A 17641-nucleotide genomic window follows, 5' to 3' on the forward strand; every position below is an offset into this window, starting at 1 on the left:
AAAAGTGAATGCATGAAAGCACTGGGTTCCTTCCTGCTCAGAACAAACAGCATCTTCCTGTGTACTCCTAAACAGAAAACAGCATTACAAAAGCCACCAGGAGGCAGCAGATTAAAATATTTGTGCTATAAAAGGATATCCACCACCATTATAAAAAAAAAATACCCCAAAACCCTGCCCCTCTCCCAAACCTTCAACCTGACATTTAGGAAATACATTCTCCCACCCTGCTGCTCATCATTTTGCTTCATACACTGATCTCTCTTCTCTATATACCTGAAACCAGGAACAACTCCGCTGCTGTCAAAGAGCTTTCTGCAGGAGCAGGGTTAAAATGGGAATCAAACTGATTTCTGGAATAGCACTTACTGGAAAAAAATGAGCAAACAAAGTAGGTAGAAGTGATGTGACAAAATGTAAAACCTCCCACCAGACTAAACCGCTCTTGCTTCTACTGGGGTTTACTGACAAATTCCAACCCCCTGAGCTCTCTGTCGAGTATTTCTCTTTTCGTTTACAAAACGCCACCCAAAAGGAAGCACTGAAACTGTGACCAACCCAGGACAGGCTCTGGCTCCCTCACCAGTGCTGCAGCTCCAGCTACGCTGCCCTGGCCTCGCAGCCATCCAGCTCTGCATTCCCTGACCCAGGAAAGCTGCAAGTTGTCTCCTCTCCTCCGTCCTTCTTCTCTGCTGGTATAAAAGACTGTTCTCAGTTGCAGCTCAGCACGGTTTAAGAAAGCCTAAAATCGCTACAGACACACAGGAAAGCTTTTAAACCGGTACATTATTTTAAATGCTAATTATTTATGGACTTTAATGCATTTTATGGCATTATGTTACCATACATATTTTATGGTGTTATATAACATACAATAACTGCTCTTACAGAGTCTTCTGTTACAGGCTGAGCATGTATGTGAAACACTGCAAGGCAGCTACAGAAACATGCAAAGTACCTAAAACATTTCTAAATATGGATCTACGAATACAAGTTATGTGCACAGTCCGTCAACAAAGTCGAGCATGAACAGTGTACAACTGGGCCCTCAGGAAAGGCACTTCAGAACTGACCCAGACACAAACCACAAAAGCAAACACTCCTGTTTCCAAACTGAAAATTCAGTTCCTAAGAAACTCCATCTGGGTCACCAATGCCTTAATTCAAACACACACTGCAGGTTCTCTGATGTGAAGATCACAGTTACTTGGGAAATTAAAACACAAGCACAATGTCAGCAGAAATCACAAATTTATTAATCCTTAAATATATCAATCATTTACCATTATGGCAAGAAATATGTACACTGTGTCCCATGGTAAACTGCAGTGTTCCAAAATGACAGAAGTGTATAATTCAGTTGTGGTGGAGAGAACAAATCACAATTTCCTCACGTCTTGGTGTGGAAGACAAACTTGGTCTACAGTAATATGTCAACACCACATGCTATGTTAGAAGTATAAAAAAAAAAACACCCTACACCTAATTTGTTAATTTTAAATACAGTTATGCCACTTATAGCCGCTTCACAAAAAAAAAAAAGAAAAGAGTAAAGAAATTAATGAAAAAAAAAATGAGGCCATTACTTTTTTCACAGATCCCATTGGCAGGTTAATATGGCTCAACACATTTATTGTAGATGCTTATTTTAAATATATATTGTTTAAAATCATGTAGTAATTATCAGAGAAGCTTAAATCCATCTACCATACATCCACTAGTAACAACATCGACATGTTTAAGAACTGCTTTTGATTAGTCATCAACACAGAAAGGTGAAATGATACAAATTAGGAAGCTTTTCCCATTTTAAAAACTTCAGGCTGCAGAGTTGTAAGTTTTTAACGGCTAAAAAGGAGCGTGATGGAGATCCCATGCACTGTACAGCGCCGTGGAGAGCAGGGAGCCCTGCCAACAGAACCAGTAACCAATGGGAAAAACAAAAACAACCCATCCCTGTGCTCTGCTATCGGGAATGGAAGGGAGGAAACCGAAATTCTTGCGAGGATGTATTTTCACAGCAACGTGAGGGAAGGAAAACTAGTCCCTGTTACGAGGTTTGCGTTCTGCGCTGGCAGCAGAGTGTCCCTCCTTTGGCTGCCTCCGGCCAAACCCATCGGGATCGCTGTGGGAATCACTGTGGGAATCGCTGGGCTCGACACCATACGCTGCACCAGGAGCTTAAGAAACCAACAGCGCGTTGAGGGGGAAGAGGGGGAGACAAATCTGTGGTAAAACTGGTGCGTCCATAACTCATTTCCAGAGAAGCAACAGCAGCAGTGTAATGTAAGTAAACTCTTCATACTCAGCTTTAAGGCCTAATATTTCTCGAGTATATCAACCACACAACTGGTCTATAGATTAACCAACATATTATAGTTTATATTTTTTTAAAGCCTCCTTAAAAAATTTACAGTACTTCCTAAAAGCGATAAAAATCTTTCTCTCTCCTTCCATTTTAATCCTCAAAAATGCCTCTCAATTACCTCTTAATTCCTCACAATTTTTTAATTTTGCTTAATCATCCAACAGAAATTTTCAGTTAAGCAAAATAAGAAAGCAAAAAGGACTCCACGGGAAAACAGAAGCTGCTGACTCACCAGAACACTGACAGTTAATTCTGGAGTGGCCAAGCCAGCAAATGAGGAGCTTTTTCCAGTTTACACAGACTAATAAACTAAGAAGGCTTCAGCTGGTCCAAAGCCAAGATATTATCACTTCCACATTTATCAGTGATTTTGTCCATCTACGTGCCATAATAAAAATCTGTTTGACAGTAACGGAGCTGCCAGCGGAAATCCTAACCATTCCTACCAGAACCAAAGCAAAATCCTGGGACTCGGAGGGGAAAGGAGGAGTCAAAAAACAGTTCTTAAAAAAAGAAGGTAAAATATACTTTTTCTTTTTTTTTTCCTTTTTTTTTTTTAATAAACAGGATAGTTTTTAAAGTTGTCTCTCAAAACTTGGCATAAATGGAGGAAGTGACAGATGTATTGTGTATCTACTGCTGTCCATCCAACATTTTTATTTCTTTTTTTTGCCTTTTACTCCTTGTTATTCTTTATTTGCATGGAACATTCGCCTTCATTGAAATGCTAACAGTGTACAGATGGAATATACAGCAACGTGGTGCGTCACAAATGTGTTACATGAAGAACCTTCACGACTCCATGCACTCAGAAACATGCATGAAGAGAACGGGATGGCCAAGATGGTAATCAACCAGGTGCGTTGGGTACAGAAAATGCAAGAGCGGCACCGCTGATATTTTTAGCTGGGAGGAAGGAGAAAAAGAAAAAAAAGAAAACAGATTTCCATTACTGGTAACATCACCACCACGGAACAGTACATGCTCAAGTGTTAGCCAATGCTATTGAAAAAAAAAACCCACCTTCTCAAGATCATTTAACACGATATTGGGAAGAAAACCAAGGGAAAAAAAAAAACCCAAACGCTCAAGCAAAGCATTCTTTTATTTTTCAAACCACTTTACAGACATTATTTTCCATCTTTACAGGATGCCAGAGAGGCTGTTAAAATAAAAAAGGAAACTGAGGCAGGAAGCCAAAGTGCCCTAAGGGATTCCTTAAAGGAGGGAGGGTTGAATTCAGACGTGAATCTCTGAGTGTAACTTAACTTCCTCAGCATGGGCATCGCAGGCACTGCCACGGACTGAGAGTGTGTACAAACAAGGAAGAGTCAGATGTCATGAACATGCAAGACATGCCAGAGCCGTATGCAGAGAGAAAAGGGAAGAGAAGGAAGGTGTGAGAAGGTATGTAACCAACTCAGGCTGTAACATGGCTTGTATTACCGTAGCAGGTAGGGGCCGGAGCCGTGGTGGGGATCCCTCTGCGCTAGGCACTGCACAAACACAGAACACACTCCTTACTCACGGCCCTGCTGCTTGCCAGCGCACTCAGCAAAGTATAAGAAACTGTAAGCTGTGATAAAGGAGGGAACGTGAGCCTCATTCAGCCTCAAGTTAGGTTTGGGAGTCAGTTTTAGGTCCAACTGCCCCATATCAGGCAGGTCCACTGTCCGTGGACAAGCAGACACAGTTCTGGAGAAACATATTAGCACATGTTCTTAAGAACATGGATACAGAGGAAAATTTCCTACCATCACTCCTATCACTCAGAGAGAAAATGGACAAGACAGAAACCCAAGCTTGTCTTGTCTGACTCCCAGCAAATTTACAAATAAAATTTATTTATAAACTAAGTACACATTTTTGCTCATATTCTTTTCCAAATAAGTTCTCTGCCATAAGGAAACATTTCCCTATACCTATAGCTATTAAAGAGCTCAGATATACCCTTAGATTTATGCACACTCCCTCCTGTAGTCAAGAAAACAAACAAGCTACTGTGCTTGCAGCAACTGATTTGACATAATCTAGGATATGACGTTTGCAAAAGCAGATCACAGCTATAATTGCTTTTGTGACTTGATTAGATCTGAAATTCCTCTTCAGACATGATGTGCAAGATACTTTCTTATAATGGAATTGCCATTATTAACTACTGTGCATTGGTAATAATTAAATAAGTAGCTGTAGACTGTATACATTTCAAATAAAGGAAGGATAAACCAGAACAATATTTTAATTAGATTTCTCCCGTAGTTTTCCAAAATGGAGTTATTGCTGCTCTGACTGGGAAAAGTGAAGGTGAAGTTCAGGGTAGCCCAAAAGATGGTCAGGAGGGGTTATGGAAGGTGATTCTAGCATGGTGCTACTTGGCAATCTTCCACTCAGACTTGACAAGATGGGGAATAGAGAAAGGATATGTAAAATAACTAAAAGAAAAATGACAATGTTCGGGCTGAAAGGGGAATCATCAGCCTAGAGGAGACCCACTAGTCCTGAACACAAGCAGTAGGGCTGATCTCATGTAGTACATTTACACTTAGGTGGATGGCATTGTAAAAAGAAAGGAAAACAGGAGCATTGTGCAAGGACCACCAAATCACCTTGAGGGTTGGGTAATCCAGAAATGTTACGTGGAATAACAGGAAGTGCAAAGCTGCACGCTTGGAAAAAGTTTCTACTTGCTCATTGGTTGGAAATGAGAGTTGAGGAGAAACACGTGGCTGGCTCAGATGAGCTGCTGGATGTGATGGAGATGAGAAAAGTGTAAAAGCCACGCCAGAACATGGCAGGGAAAGGACAGACATCGTGGAGTTAAATAAGGCCCTGATCACAATTAGACAGAACATTTCAGAAGAATCCAAGCTAAAGACAAACCTCAAATTAAAAAAAGACAGTGAAGAGCTATTAAGGTAGCCAGGAAAATGGAGATCCTACCAAAAAAAGCCAGCTGAGTTAGCGTGGGTTATTTACTCTTCAAAAATAGAAGGTGGGAAGTGATCTGAACAGCCCTCCTATAAAGCAGCTCATGTCTGCATACCTGTCCCCAGCACAAGAGAACAAGGATGAAATAAGAATAACCAAGGATACATTGAATATTACTAAATTTTAGACTGGAAAGTAAGGTTTCTAACCATCAGACCAATGGTGTTTTAGAACAATGACATGAGCAAGTCCAAAATCCCCTCTGAATTCAAGATTAGGGTGACGTATGGGATTTATGTGATATTGTTGCCAGTGCTAGACATCTAGGGCTGTGTTGCTACCTCAGGGAATCTCTCCTCAAGCCTGAGTCCTGCTCTAAGGCTCCTCCTCTGTGACCCTTTCAGCTTGGATGCCCTCTTGCAATCCTGAAATCTCCTCTGTCTGACCCCATAAGTCTGAACATCCACTGACACAGCCTCAGAAGTCCCTGCTTCTCCTTCCATCCTTGGCAGTCCCAGAAATCCTTCTCTTTATTAGAGAGCATGAGCAGCTGCAAAAAACAGCCCTTCCCCAAAAAACAGAGGGGGGAAAAGAAAAACCCAAAGGAAAAGATTACATAATTCTCTAGTCCAATTCATGTTATTCTGCTGCAAACACTTACTGTCCAGGGTGCCACTGGACCTGCTTCACTTACACTCTACACATACCCAGGCCAGAACCCTTGACAAAATACTCCTTTATGAAAACACCAGAAACCTACCTAACACTGCATTTCAAGCAAATGTAGCTACTCTTTATATATAATCTGTTTAAACATTGGCTGTGCAGCTGGAATGTGAGAAACAAAGGACGACGTGGTTCCTCTTCCCATTGGTTTCACATTTTGAAATAAATAGTTATCCCTAAGGAATCAAATTTCTTTTTTCCTAAATAAAAAAATAATAAAAAGTTCAACCCCGTGGAAGTTTAACACTTCGGTCTATCTTATTCCTTACTTTATCATGTATTATTTCATACAGGAGAACAGTGGTGCATGAAGTAAATTATGGGACATGAACTTTGAAGGATGGAATCTAAGCCCTTAACATCCATATCAGGCAATTCAGCTGCTGACAACATTAAGACACCTCACACAAATGTAATTATATCCCTTACAAAGGGTTCACAACTGAGCAAAGCAAGGCCTGCCTAATTTGGAAAGAGCCCAGTCTAAGGCAGAAGCCAGTGAGGGTTGGGCTCATTAATGAAGGCTGCAGGAAGGAGGGAAGCCGAGGACCCAAGCAGAACCTGCTGAGGAAGCTGTGACTCTTGATCTTGTTAGTGCAACTGTGAGTGTGCTGTAATTAACCCTGCTGACAGCCTGGCCCAAGGAACTCGGGTCACTGCGTGACTCCGAGGGCGTGGGAGGGCCTGGATGAACAAGAGGGGAAGATGATGACAGGAGAGATGAGAGGCTGACCCACACGGATGTCAGAGCTGTGAGACAGGGACTACGCAGCAGATAAGCAAGGAGAGTGTGGGAAAGAGATAAAGAATGTGATAGCTACTGGGATGACTTAATTTACAAATTAAATACGTAAACTGGCTCAAAACCAAATTGCAGTGAACATACTTAGGCCTGAGTAAGCAGAGGTGGCTGGAAACCACAATAAATAGGAGTTAAACTTCAGTTTTTCACGACAGTGATACGTTTTCCCCTGAAACTTTCTGGTCAGCACTAACAGCTCCACGTATCCTCTCGCTTTTTATTTTTCCAGATATTCCAGAAATTCTATTTCAGGTTCTCTAATCCTGTCTTGTGTGACTTCTATCAAGCCTTACCTACGTTAGAACATTTTCCTGCTCTTTGAGCTGCCTGGATCAGCGGGCATCACAGTGGAAACCAACCACCAAAAAGAGCGTTCTTTTAAGAACGATACCACATGCACAGAGGTGGATATAACACATAATAAACAACCACAAGAAATGACCCTGAGGGCGGCTCGTGGTTTTTAAGGCCTGAAGCAGCTACGAGACTACGCGGCGCGGCCCAAGCTCACGGCCCGGGTCGGTTCTTACTTGATGGGTACTGTGGGCGAGCCTGAGCGGTGGAAATGGACGTTCTGCCACTTGCCGTCGCGGCGGTGCCAGACGCGCGTCTCCTCGGACTGCATGGTCTTGGGCATGCCGCTGACGTCCATGTACTGCGTGAGGCGGATGTAGGCGATGCAGGCCGCGTCCTCGCCCACCAGGTGCACGTGCGGGTTCAGGATGATCGTGTGGATCGGCTTGTTGCTCTTGGACAGAGCTGGGGAAACAAAAACACACACACGCACACATTTTCTCCACGTGAGCCCCGTTTTGCAAACAAAACCCTCAAGCGTAGCAGATATAAATGAATAATTGCTGTTTACTGGTGGCCGTGACTGATGACTCAGGTGCACTGTAGAAATCAGCACAGTCACAGCATAAAGTATGCTTTCCACTTTTTAATCAAATGTTTAATAGTACATATAATGTCCTATTTAATAAGCACACAGGTTTAATGCATGTATCCACATGGCCACCATCTTGAGTTTCCCAATTTCGCTTTCACTGTTATGTCTAATAACATTTGTATTTAATATTTTCAGTCAAAAGAATTCAGCTTTTAACTTATTCTTGCATCATATTTTATTAAATGCTGATACATAGGAAAACTAAAAAGCAGTGGTAATGAAAGGAAAAATTACAAGGAAAAATACATAAAATGATGGTTTGGAGATGGAAGAGAATTTAGGAGTATTATAATCCCATTCAGATTATGGATATTTAGATTCAGGAATACAATAACCCCATTTTATGCTCAGACATTGCTCAGAAATTACTGGACAAGCTGATACCTTAATTTACAATATTTTATTTCCTTTTAAGTCGAGTCCGCTCTAAAATGGTTGCTTACATCACATGTTCCTCCAAAACTTTATTAAATCCATTCTATGGGTAGTTTTCTTAGAGATGACATGATTGTAATATATATATGTAAAAAAAAAATAAATTTATGTTTTCATATATACACACCGACATATACACCAATACAAAGCAGAGCAGATCCTCAGCAGTACAGACCGAGTGACTACAATGTCTTCCCCAACACAATCATTCACTGCAAATTCTGGCTGTTGGTTGCAATCACTGTCACCACATGATTTAGTGACCTTTCTTTTAAGTAAAAGCACATCTATTTCCCCAAGAGAAAAACAAAAATATGAGAAATACCTGAAACTTTCCCCAACTGCCTGTAATATGTGAATGAGCACAGCAGAAATATCCTGGAAAAAAGAACACCCCCTTCCCCTGCCCAAATCAATTCACTCCCAAACCAAAATGCTAAATAGATGGGAGAAACACAGTCACTGGAGCAGATGAGGATTTGGAAATGAAAAAGAAATGTTTACCATTTTCAAAGTAAAACCGGTGGAAGTCCATCCCTTCTACCAGATTACCCAGAGCTTCAGGTTCAAAAGACGTAAGGCCTGGATCACAGATTTTCCTGTGGAAAAGAGGAAATTTCGTAATGAGTGCTTATGGAACACAGCTCCAGAGAGATTATTTTTAAATGTTTCCTTTATTCCAATCAGGCATGCCATCACACTGGAAAAGAACAGAATTTAAATGAGGAGAAGGAATAAAGTTCTGGTTTCACTTAAATTAGCGTGGTTGGCTGCTTACCTCAGGTGGACTGGATTTTATATAAATCATCTTTTCACCAAAAAGGTCCACCAAAGTAGGTCTCACATGTCAGTGGTAGGTATTATATTCACAAGACTTTTTAGTTGTGACTCTGAAAACCGCTGCTGTGCAAAACAAAGGATTTTTTTATGTCTCACATCAGTATTTAAGCAAGATTTAATCACTTTAACCACACTGGATTTACACAAGCAGCTCCTCTGAAACTGGCGATGTGTAAGGGCAAAGCAGCCACGAACATGTTTTGTGTTTCATGAGGAGGAATTCCAACAAACTATAAATACAAGCAGAGTCTCTCCTATATAAACATGCATATTTACACACAGTGTTTCAAATAAATCAACTCTCCTCACTCCCTCCGAAATGAGGAACTCACGTGTAAGCTTCAAAGTCCCCGTTGTTGATGGCTTCAATCAACTGCTCGGTCACCTTGATAATCTCCTGCTTACGAGCTGGGGAGAGATACAAACCAATCTGAGGATGGAAGGCAAAGTGGAAGGTGACAGCTGACAGGTATCCTGTCATCCCTCAGCTGGCACAGCAGCCGTCTCTCTTCCTTTCTATGACCAAAGGACACGAGGTTATATTGCTGCTTTACACTGACTTGCCTTCAGTGCACTCCTGTATCCAGGAGGAAATTAAACACATGTCAGGATCAATCCACTTTCCTTTCACACTTCTAAGCATCTTCACTGAAGGATCTGCTGCTTAAAAATCAGAACAAACCAAGGCCCAACTCCTAACTCCAAATTCAAGGGACTGATTATTGTTTTACAAGCAATGCTCTGTGTTTTGTACATACAGGAGGCCTTTACCTTTTCTGTGCCTAATGCTCATTTTCAGGACTCTTTTCAACATTTGCTGTTTGCTTTGCCCAAATGTGAACATTTAAGTAAAAATGAATTTGGACCTTAAGCCTATAATGAAGATCCTCTGGTGCAAAGCTCATGGATTCCATAAAACGCACATGTATCCATGTAGGTCTATTTACAACACAGTGTCTACTCCTTCTTAAACATCAGAGAATCCATTTGGAAGACCCAAACTTGAAAGAAAAATAAATGCAAGCCACCAGGCTGTAGCAGCTCTCTTGTGCAAGCAACAATTGTAGTTCTCCTGCACACTCCTACATGTGGATTTGACCATTAACAAACGCACACAAAAACATTCCTGGAATGCTAAAATGAAAGTCCTGAGAGAGATCACATTGTTCTTCTAAAAGAAAATGTTGGGGAGCACATACAGAAAGTAAGTCTCCAATGCTGTGCTCAAGAACTGGCATCGTGATCTTAACCTTTTCCTAAGTGCACACCTAATATATTCAGAGAAAAAGAACCAAAAAGTAACCAGCAAGGAAAGACGTGATGGAGAAAAAAGTCTAGTGAGACTTCTTGTGAGCAGCTCTTGTCTACTAGATAGTACAATGGCTAAGAGCATTTCAAGTATGAACTGCCTTATTTTTCACAAAGATTGTGGAAAGAACAAAGACTTATAATGAAGAGGCCAGAAATGTCCCTATTGTCATATGTTTAAACAACACAGACCAGACTGCCTGGACACTGCATGGCATTGTCAGCACCAGCCAAGGGGTAGGATGGCTGAGTAAGAAATAATGGGGCAGTGTTACACAAGGCTGGCAAAAAAATTCAGAATGTGCCGACTTCGTGCAGTGAAGAAATTACCAGTTTTGCATGCAACATCTCACATAAATATAACGGAGCTAAAGGATTTGATTAAATAACCCAGTGACACATTTCAATCAGAGACTAGGAAATTACAGACTATTAAATCAGACAGTGGGAAATGAGGTAAAAATCTCTGATCAGCTGCTACACGATCATGAGATCACTTTAATGGATAATAATGTAAGCAATAAATATGTCTAAGGTCCTGCAGTTTCCACATGCAAGAGACATAAAACCACAAGGACACGTCATTTTGGCTCGAGACAATTGGCAATATTTCCTTTTTCACTAACACCAGTCATTTCTTTCCCAAGTCTTACCATCATACCTTTGATGTTGAGATATAAAGGATATAATTCAACATCAACCCCAGAAGGGAGAAATTGAACCATATTGCCAAATTGTTGTTTTTTCCTGGGTTTAGTTCCAAAATGAAATTGCAGTGGAACGTGTGTTCTCATGAAGCTTTCTGACAGAAGCCGCCTAATATTACAGAATATGGTTCCAGCAAAGCTTCTCTGGGCTGTACTAACATCTAGTGGAGCTGTATCTGCAGACCTGTCCGTGGATATAAAACACATCCATCAGGAAGCTCTACAGGCCAGCAAAGCAAGGAAAGGAGATCAGAGCAGTTATCACTGGCTCCAATCAATCCACATCCAACTCCAGCACTAGTGTCAGTTCTTCCACTGCCCATGAAAAGACTTCACAGTTCACGATGTGGACTGTCAGGAACAGGAAGATGTTGCCAAATCATCTGCCTTTCAACTCAGCTCTCAATTTTTTTTCCTACAAAATTACAAGCGCCACGTGAAACTCTACGAAAGCAACTACGTTCCTCTTACCTTTTCAGCAACACACAATTACACACATATTAGAAAATTATAATTCTTCTTAAGTAGTGAAATGATGTGTAGTCTCCTTGGCAGAGAGCCAAAGGCAGAGGTGGAGAATAATTTAGAAAGTGGAGTTCCAGAAATGATTTATCCTATATGCAGAACTCTTCACCTCGTTCTCAGCCCTTACTCATTGCAAGGAAAAAATGGTCAAGTAACAAGGCAGTAGGAAATAACAGCAGGTGTCAAAGAATAATTAAAAATCTCAGTAGCCACTGCGGTTTTACACAAACCCCCTCCTAATTGTTTTGGGGGGCTTGTTTTTCTCTTAGCTTTTGCATCTTCTTGCATGGGTATGCAGGGAGACAGGCTACAAACAGATACCAAAAGTATTTCTGCTCCATTGTCTTGGAAGCAGAGGTTTAACCTGGAAGGAAGAAAGGAAGGAAGGAAGGGAAAGGAGATGGGAAAACTGAAATACAACAAGCAGAAAGTTAGAAGGAGACTGGAAAGCAGCAGAAGGGAAGTGCAGCCATGACCTGGTGGCCACGTGCACCAAGTCAAATCCTTGTGCTTATCCTTAGGGCAAAGAAGAAACAGAGAGGGCTTGGGAGATGAACTAAGGTGAAATGGGCATTGGGAGGAACAAAGTCCTGCTATTGCAGACAATATCTGACAGAAATAATTGGCAGTTCTTACAGAGGTAAAAAAATACCAATTTTCATTATAAATTTGATGGGCTCCACGTAACATATGCTCTTCCAAACATCCGATTTTTTTTCCATCTAAATACACATGACAATCTATACAAGGACAACAAACAAACACACAAGGCATTAGGGAAGAGGCATCTGGCCAGTTCCCATCTGCCAGATAACTGTCACTTGCAATCACCATTTTCATTTGATTTTTTCATTATTTATTTTTTTATCCAATAGTGAACTTGGGCTTGTATTGAATTCTAGGACAATTATGCTGTTTGATGTACAGTGGCAATTTTATGCTATTATACTTTTCATTTGACGTGCAGCAAGGACTTTCTAAATAAAACTAAAGCAACTAAACTTCCTAAAGAAAACGGACAATTGTGACGAGATCCTGATAAAACTGGTTCAGTTATTTTTTCTATAAAGTGTGGTAAAAGTCAATTCAAAAATTAAAGCCTGACCCATCTATAGTTTCTTAGAATATCAAAATGGTTTTCCATGACATATACTCTCTGTAAGCAAAGGCTGACTGAGCAAAAATACATCTATTGTCTTTAAAACAACTGGATGTGAAGGAAGAACATTGTTAAAAGAAGTCAAAGGTGCTGGGCCATTTTCTTGAAAACTGACCATGAAACAGGCTGTAGGTATGGCAAACTTGTGTGGAAAAGATGGTGGCTTTTACAGTCTTTGCTCAGAATATGCCTGAAGTAAATACATTAAAGAAAAGACCACGGACCTACTCCTTAAACAGAACCTTTACCCCCACAGCATCAGTGAGCAAAGGTAATTAATAAGGTTTTAGCAGTTCAAAAAATATACAACGCTGCTTTAGCAAGTGAGAAGGTTTATGACTAATACAAAGGCAGTTCAAGCAAAAATATTATGCAGAAGAGCTATAAAAAGACCAAATAATAAGAAGAGAACAAACAGGAACATTTTCTAACACTGGCTGAAACGATTTCTGCAGCAGTGCTGTAGCACATATGTTAACTTTAAACGAGTCATTAACCTCTAGCTATATTTCTCCACCTTTTTTCCCTGCTCAGCTACAGGGTGGAGGATAATCTTTCACAATTAAAGAACACCATTAACACTAATATCTAAAGAACACAAAATAACAAGGAACTCCATTTAAGCAAAAAGTATCTAACACCTTCAATACTTTAAACCTACAAGGAGCAATCTCCCACCTAGTGAAATCAAGCACCACAGGGAAAACAAAAAAGGTACAAAACAACTGCAAAAACTGTTCCAGGAGGGAACTCAGGGGCTTTTCTTCCCTTCCTGTAGCCCTAGTTTGTAAACTCAGTCTACAAGAACCGCACAGAAACAATGGATATTTTGGTATTTTAATTGCAGAGAGAAGGTACAGGATAAAAATGAGCTGCAGATAGGTGAAAATGAAGCCTTCAGAAATACACATACCAGAAACTTCTCTTTTTGTGAGACACAAAAAAAGAACCCCTGGTAACTCACTGACCACCATATCACCCATCTTTTTTTTTTTTCAGAACTGAGACCAGCAATTTACTTCTGAAAATAATAATTTAAGCCACCTTAAGCTTCATTCAGATACCAGAGCATCTTCCTACTGCCATCAGTCCTCTAGATGACTGACTGTATAATACCTGTAGTGCCATGGTGAAGCAGTAAAGCACCTTTCCAGAAGGACAAGGTAGCCTGGTTCCAGATTTGCACAGGCACTCCAAGATGATTAAAATGATTTTGCTTCTGCCTTGCTCGCATGTTGTTTCTCAAGGCAAAAACCCTTAAAACTTTTCAGCTCGGTAATCTCAGCTCCACATCTTGCTACACCTCAGTTTGGATTAATCTCACAACATTTTGGATGTGTATAAGTACAGACAAATGAGCTTGTTCTCTCAATGGAGAGAAATAAGCACTTTCAGGGCACAATTCATCATATCCTAAAATAGATATTTAAGACAAGTGTGACTCATCTGACCTATTTGCATTGACTAAAGGGAGTCTAGACAACTAGCTCAAATACAGATAGCTACACTGGGGAGGGTGGCTAAATCTGGGGAGACAAATCCTACCCACGGTGCTGTTGTTTCAAAACAGGACAGTCCGTGGCAAGGTGACACTGGGCTGCTCGGATGGAACGGCACAGCATGGGAGATCCCAGCTTCCCTTCCCATCTGAACATCATCCAACAAACAGCAGTTACATGGAAAGCATACAGCCCCTGATGTTATTTCTACACTCTGAAAATAACCAAAGTCTGCAAGGGAAGAAGAGGAAGAGACTAGAAATTTTATCCTGTGTTGTATAACGAGCTCTGGCTGTGTGGATGTACCAGATCTCATTCCACTTTACAGCACAGACTGCTAAACATCACACAATGTTCTTCCAAATGATTCTCATCGCTGCAATATCAGAAAATTCTCTGCTGATAATTTCTCTTACTGCTTATACCCCAAATATTCCAAGTAAATAATTTCTGTGAAGAAAATAAAAGAAGCTGCCGCATGAATAAACAACTGATGGGGTGTCAGATCTCCACAAAAACCATGCAGAGCCTCAGATGACAGGGTGTGCTCCAGGGGCCTTCCCATTTAAGAAGCTGATCAAGATGCAGTGTATACAAAACCAGAGCTTCCCTCTCACCCACTTAACCTTAAACTTTGATATGGTCTAAGACATCTGAGTTGTCATCTTACATGTAACATCTTTTTCCCAGAGCCTGCTGATTCCAAAGACTCATTCTGATTCATCACATTATGATATGGATGGATGATTTGCAGAATTTTATTTAGGTTATTGGCTGGCTTTCACCTTTCTGAAAGCCAGTAAGCCTCCCACTGCCCTAGCGAAAAAAAAATAATTCATAGTTATTTAGGCAAATATCTAAAAAATTATCCCAGTGCTTTTCCACCCTGTTCTGACAAAACAGATCCAACCAAACGAATGTACCTTCTGTTTAAACCTTCATCATAAATTGATGTTAAGCCACTTGTCACATGCCCTACATAGTATATTTTTATGTGAAATCAATTACATCTAAAGACACTCCCTATATGATTATACTAAAAATGACACTAATATTTATACACCATATTGAGTGTTGGCAAATGTTTATTTTTTAATGACAAATCACCCACAGTGTCAGGTCAAAGCTGTATCACGGTCACTGCACCTACAAGATACTACACTATTTCCCAGCAGGTTACTTTAGTCGTGGAATCTGGCTGCTGTCTCCAGAAATGATGTCTGAAGTCCCCATAACTGAGACATTAACAGGGTTTGCTGCTGTGGAAATTTTTATTTCAGCTCTGCTCCTGCATAATCACTCTGCCCATTTAGAGAAATCTTGTTGTCCACTAGTGTGAAAATCAATAACATCTCTCAATTCTGCATCCCCTTCCTTTTAAATAAGGTTTAAAAAGCACTGAGATGTGTTAATAGTAACAATAATCCCCAAATAATAATTCTAAGAAATGCAGCATTTGCCTATTTTGCTCAGGAAAACTGCATTACCTTTGAAAAAAATAGTGCCACTGTTCCTAAATTTGGTAATGAAATTACTAATGAACATCTATCTTTAAATATTAACAGCCATCTTTGCACTATTACCTACCCAGTGAAGCGGGAAATGTGATGCTGCCAGCATTCAGGTCTGAAAATGCTGGGCACATAAGAGATATTCTGGGGATATTCCTGTGGATGGAATAAATGCCTTATGGCTGTATCAGCTCTCAGTGTTACACAGGTCCTTGTCTCTCCTACTAATTCCTCTCTTTTTTAAGGCTCTGAGCAGTTTGCACTGTCGGTGTTAGCAGCTCCAATTTATATATGGTCACTCATATATTGACAGAGACTATCCAGCTCCTCCCTTGGAATGAAACTCTCTTCCAGCATTACCTGGCAACTGTTGTGACTGGAAGCAGCCCATCCCCTCACCTGCACCAGCTTCACCCACCCAAAATTCCCCTCAGATTTAAAATAAGGTTCAGGCCAATGGCACACAGCCCATGTTACAACCCACAAGGTCCCTCCCACTCTAAAGAATTTCCGAGTTAATTTATAAACAAGAAATGATCTACTCAGGTCTTTTATGTCCTACCAGCTACTAACACAACACCTTTTGCCTCTCCTATTTTCACTGCTCAGACAAAGCCTGCCCACACTAGAGATTTCCTCTGCAGTTAGTTGGTCACTAATCATCCCAGATCTCCCCCGGAGCAGAGCGTGACACCTCTCAGTGTGGTACCAACGCTCCACACTAACAGCTGTCACAGCAGCTTGAACGATGCTTTACCACCGGGGATGCTCGAGAAAGCAACTTGATGACATAATAAACACCACAGGTAATTACTCCTGAGAAACTATCCAGGATCCAAGCCAGAGGGGAGAGTCAAATCTCTCTCTAAGCTGAAAACCACTGCGAAGATCAGCTCTGCAAGATACAGCTTTCGGAAAGACAGACCTATTTATCCTGATAATATTTTCACAATTAATAACACCTCGCCAAAAAATAGATACCTAAAGAAATATACTCCGTTCTTTTGTACACCCTAAGAACAGGTCATTCCTAGATGAGACAGATCACAGCAGTGATCTGCTGCTCTCAGATGGTGGGGAGGGAGGAGGAAGAGAGGCAAAGGAGACCATCTGAACAGCCGAGTCTCTCAACTTACATAGCACAGAGGAAGGAGTGGAGTGGGAGAGCTCAGACTCAAGCGATTGACTCTCTGAGTTTGCATTTCTCATGGACTTGCCCGCTGAATTGATGGAAAGAAACACAACATATGAACAAACAAAGATGAAGAGGTAGAGTGTGATCAGACTCCGCAGCAGGCACTGGCAGCAGGAGCGGCCGCTGGGGCACGGCAAGGGTGGTGACCAGTGGGATGAAGAAGCAATGGAAGAGGAGGAGTGGTGGGTGGAACTCAACCTCTCCATGTCCCCCTCCTTTGTGAGAGCTGTGTGAGGGTCAAGTACATGTGAAGGAAGAAAAAAAAGAAGGCCAAAAGAAAAATAACGATAATTTAATTACAAGCAACAAGAACTTTGAATATCTTTGAGCACACAAACAATGTTAATGCTGTACTTTCAGGGGGCAGTGTGGGTGCCAAAGAACAGTTGTAAAGGTCGTGGGTATGAGTGACTCTGTTCAGATGCCAGCGCAGATTTACCCCTGTATCCAGTTCTGAGATACACAGGGCTTTGAAAGAGCTTTTCTTAGCAATTTTAATGTTTTTTTTTCAGGAATGTATGTTCAAAAATAAATAGTTTAAATTGGTTTCTTTCTACTGTTAAATAAAACAGAACCAACATGGATAAAATGAAATTAGGATATATGAAACATTTTGAAACAATGTACCTTACAGATGTACCAAGTAGCAAAATTAGTCACAATTTACCTAATCTGTAAGTGTCCCACAT

General features: G+C 40.8%; 1 protein-coding gene across 29 annotated transcripts in view; it reads right to left on the reverse strand.

The window, feature by feature from the left end:
- Positions 1-350: 350 nt before the first annotated feature.
- The window catches only part of CAMK2D (calcium/calmodulin dependent protein kinase II delta), a 117889-nt gene continuing 100598 nt past the window's right edge, over positions 351-17641 (reverse strand). For 15 of the 29 annotated variants that reach the window (XM_027689871.1, XM_027689886.1, XM_027689875.1 and 12 more), the window contains 4 exons: positions 9381-9456; positions 8713-8807; positions 7355-7583; positions 500-692 (listed from right to left, as the gene is read on the reverse strand). In XM_027689871.1, coding sequence (XP_027545672.1) covers positions 515-692; positions 7355-7583; positions 8713-8807; positions 9381-9456 — 578 coding nt within the window. In that variant the 3' untranslated portion in view covers positions 500-514. Of the gene's footprint in view, positions 369-499; positions 693-1234; positions 3275-3814; positions 3865-7350; positions 7584-8712; positions 8808-9380; positions 9457-17641 lie in introns of those variants that run through there. The other 14 variants (XM_027689901.1, XM_027689897.1, XM_027689899.1 and 11 more) reach the window with 5 other exon arrangements.

Source organism: Neopelma chrysocephalum, unplaced genomic scaffold (genome assembly GCF_003984885.1).
Source record: "Neopelma chrysocephalum unplaced genomic scaffold, ASM398488v2 Primary Assembly neopelma1_78, whole genome shotgun sequence".
In the NCBI taxonomy this organism is placed as follows: domain Eukaryota; kingdom Metazoa; phylum Chordata; class Aves; order Passeriformes; family Pipridae; genus Neopelma; species Neopelma chrysocephalum.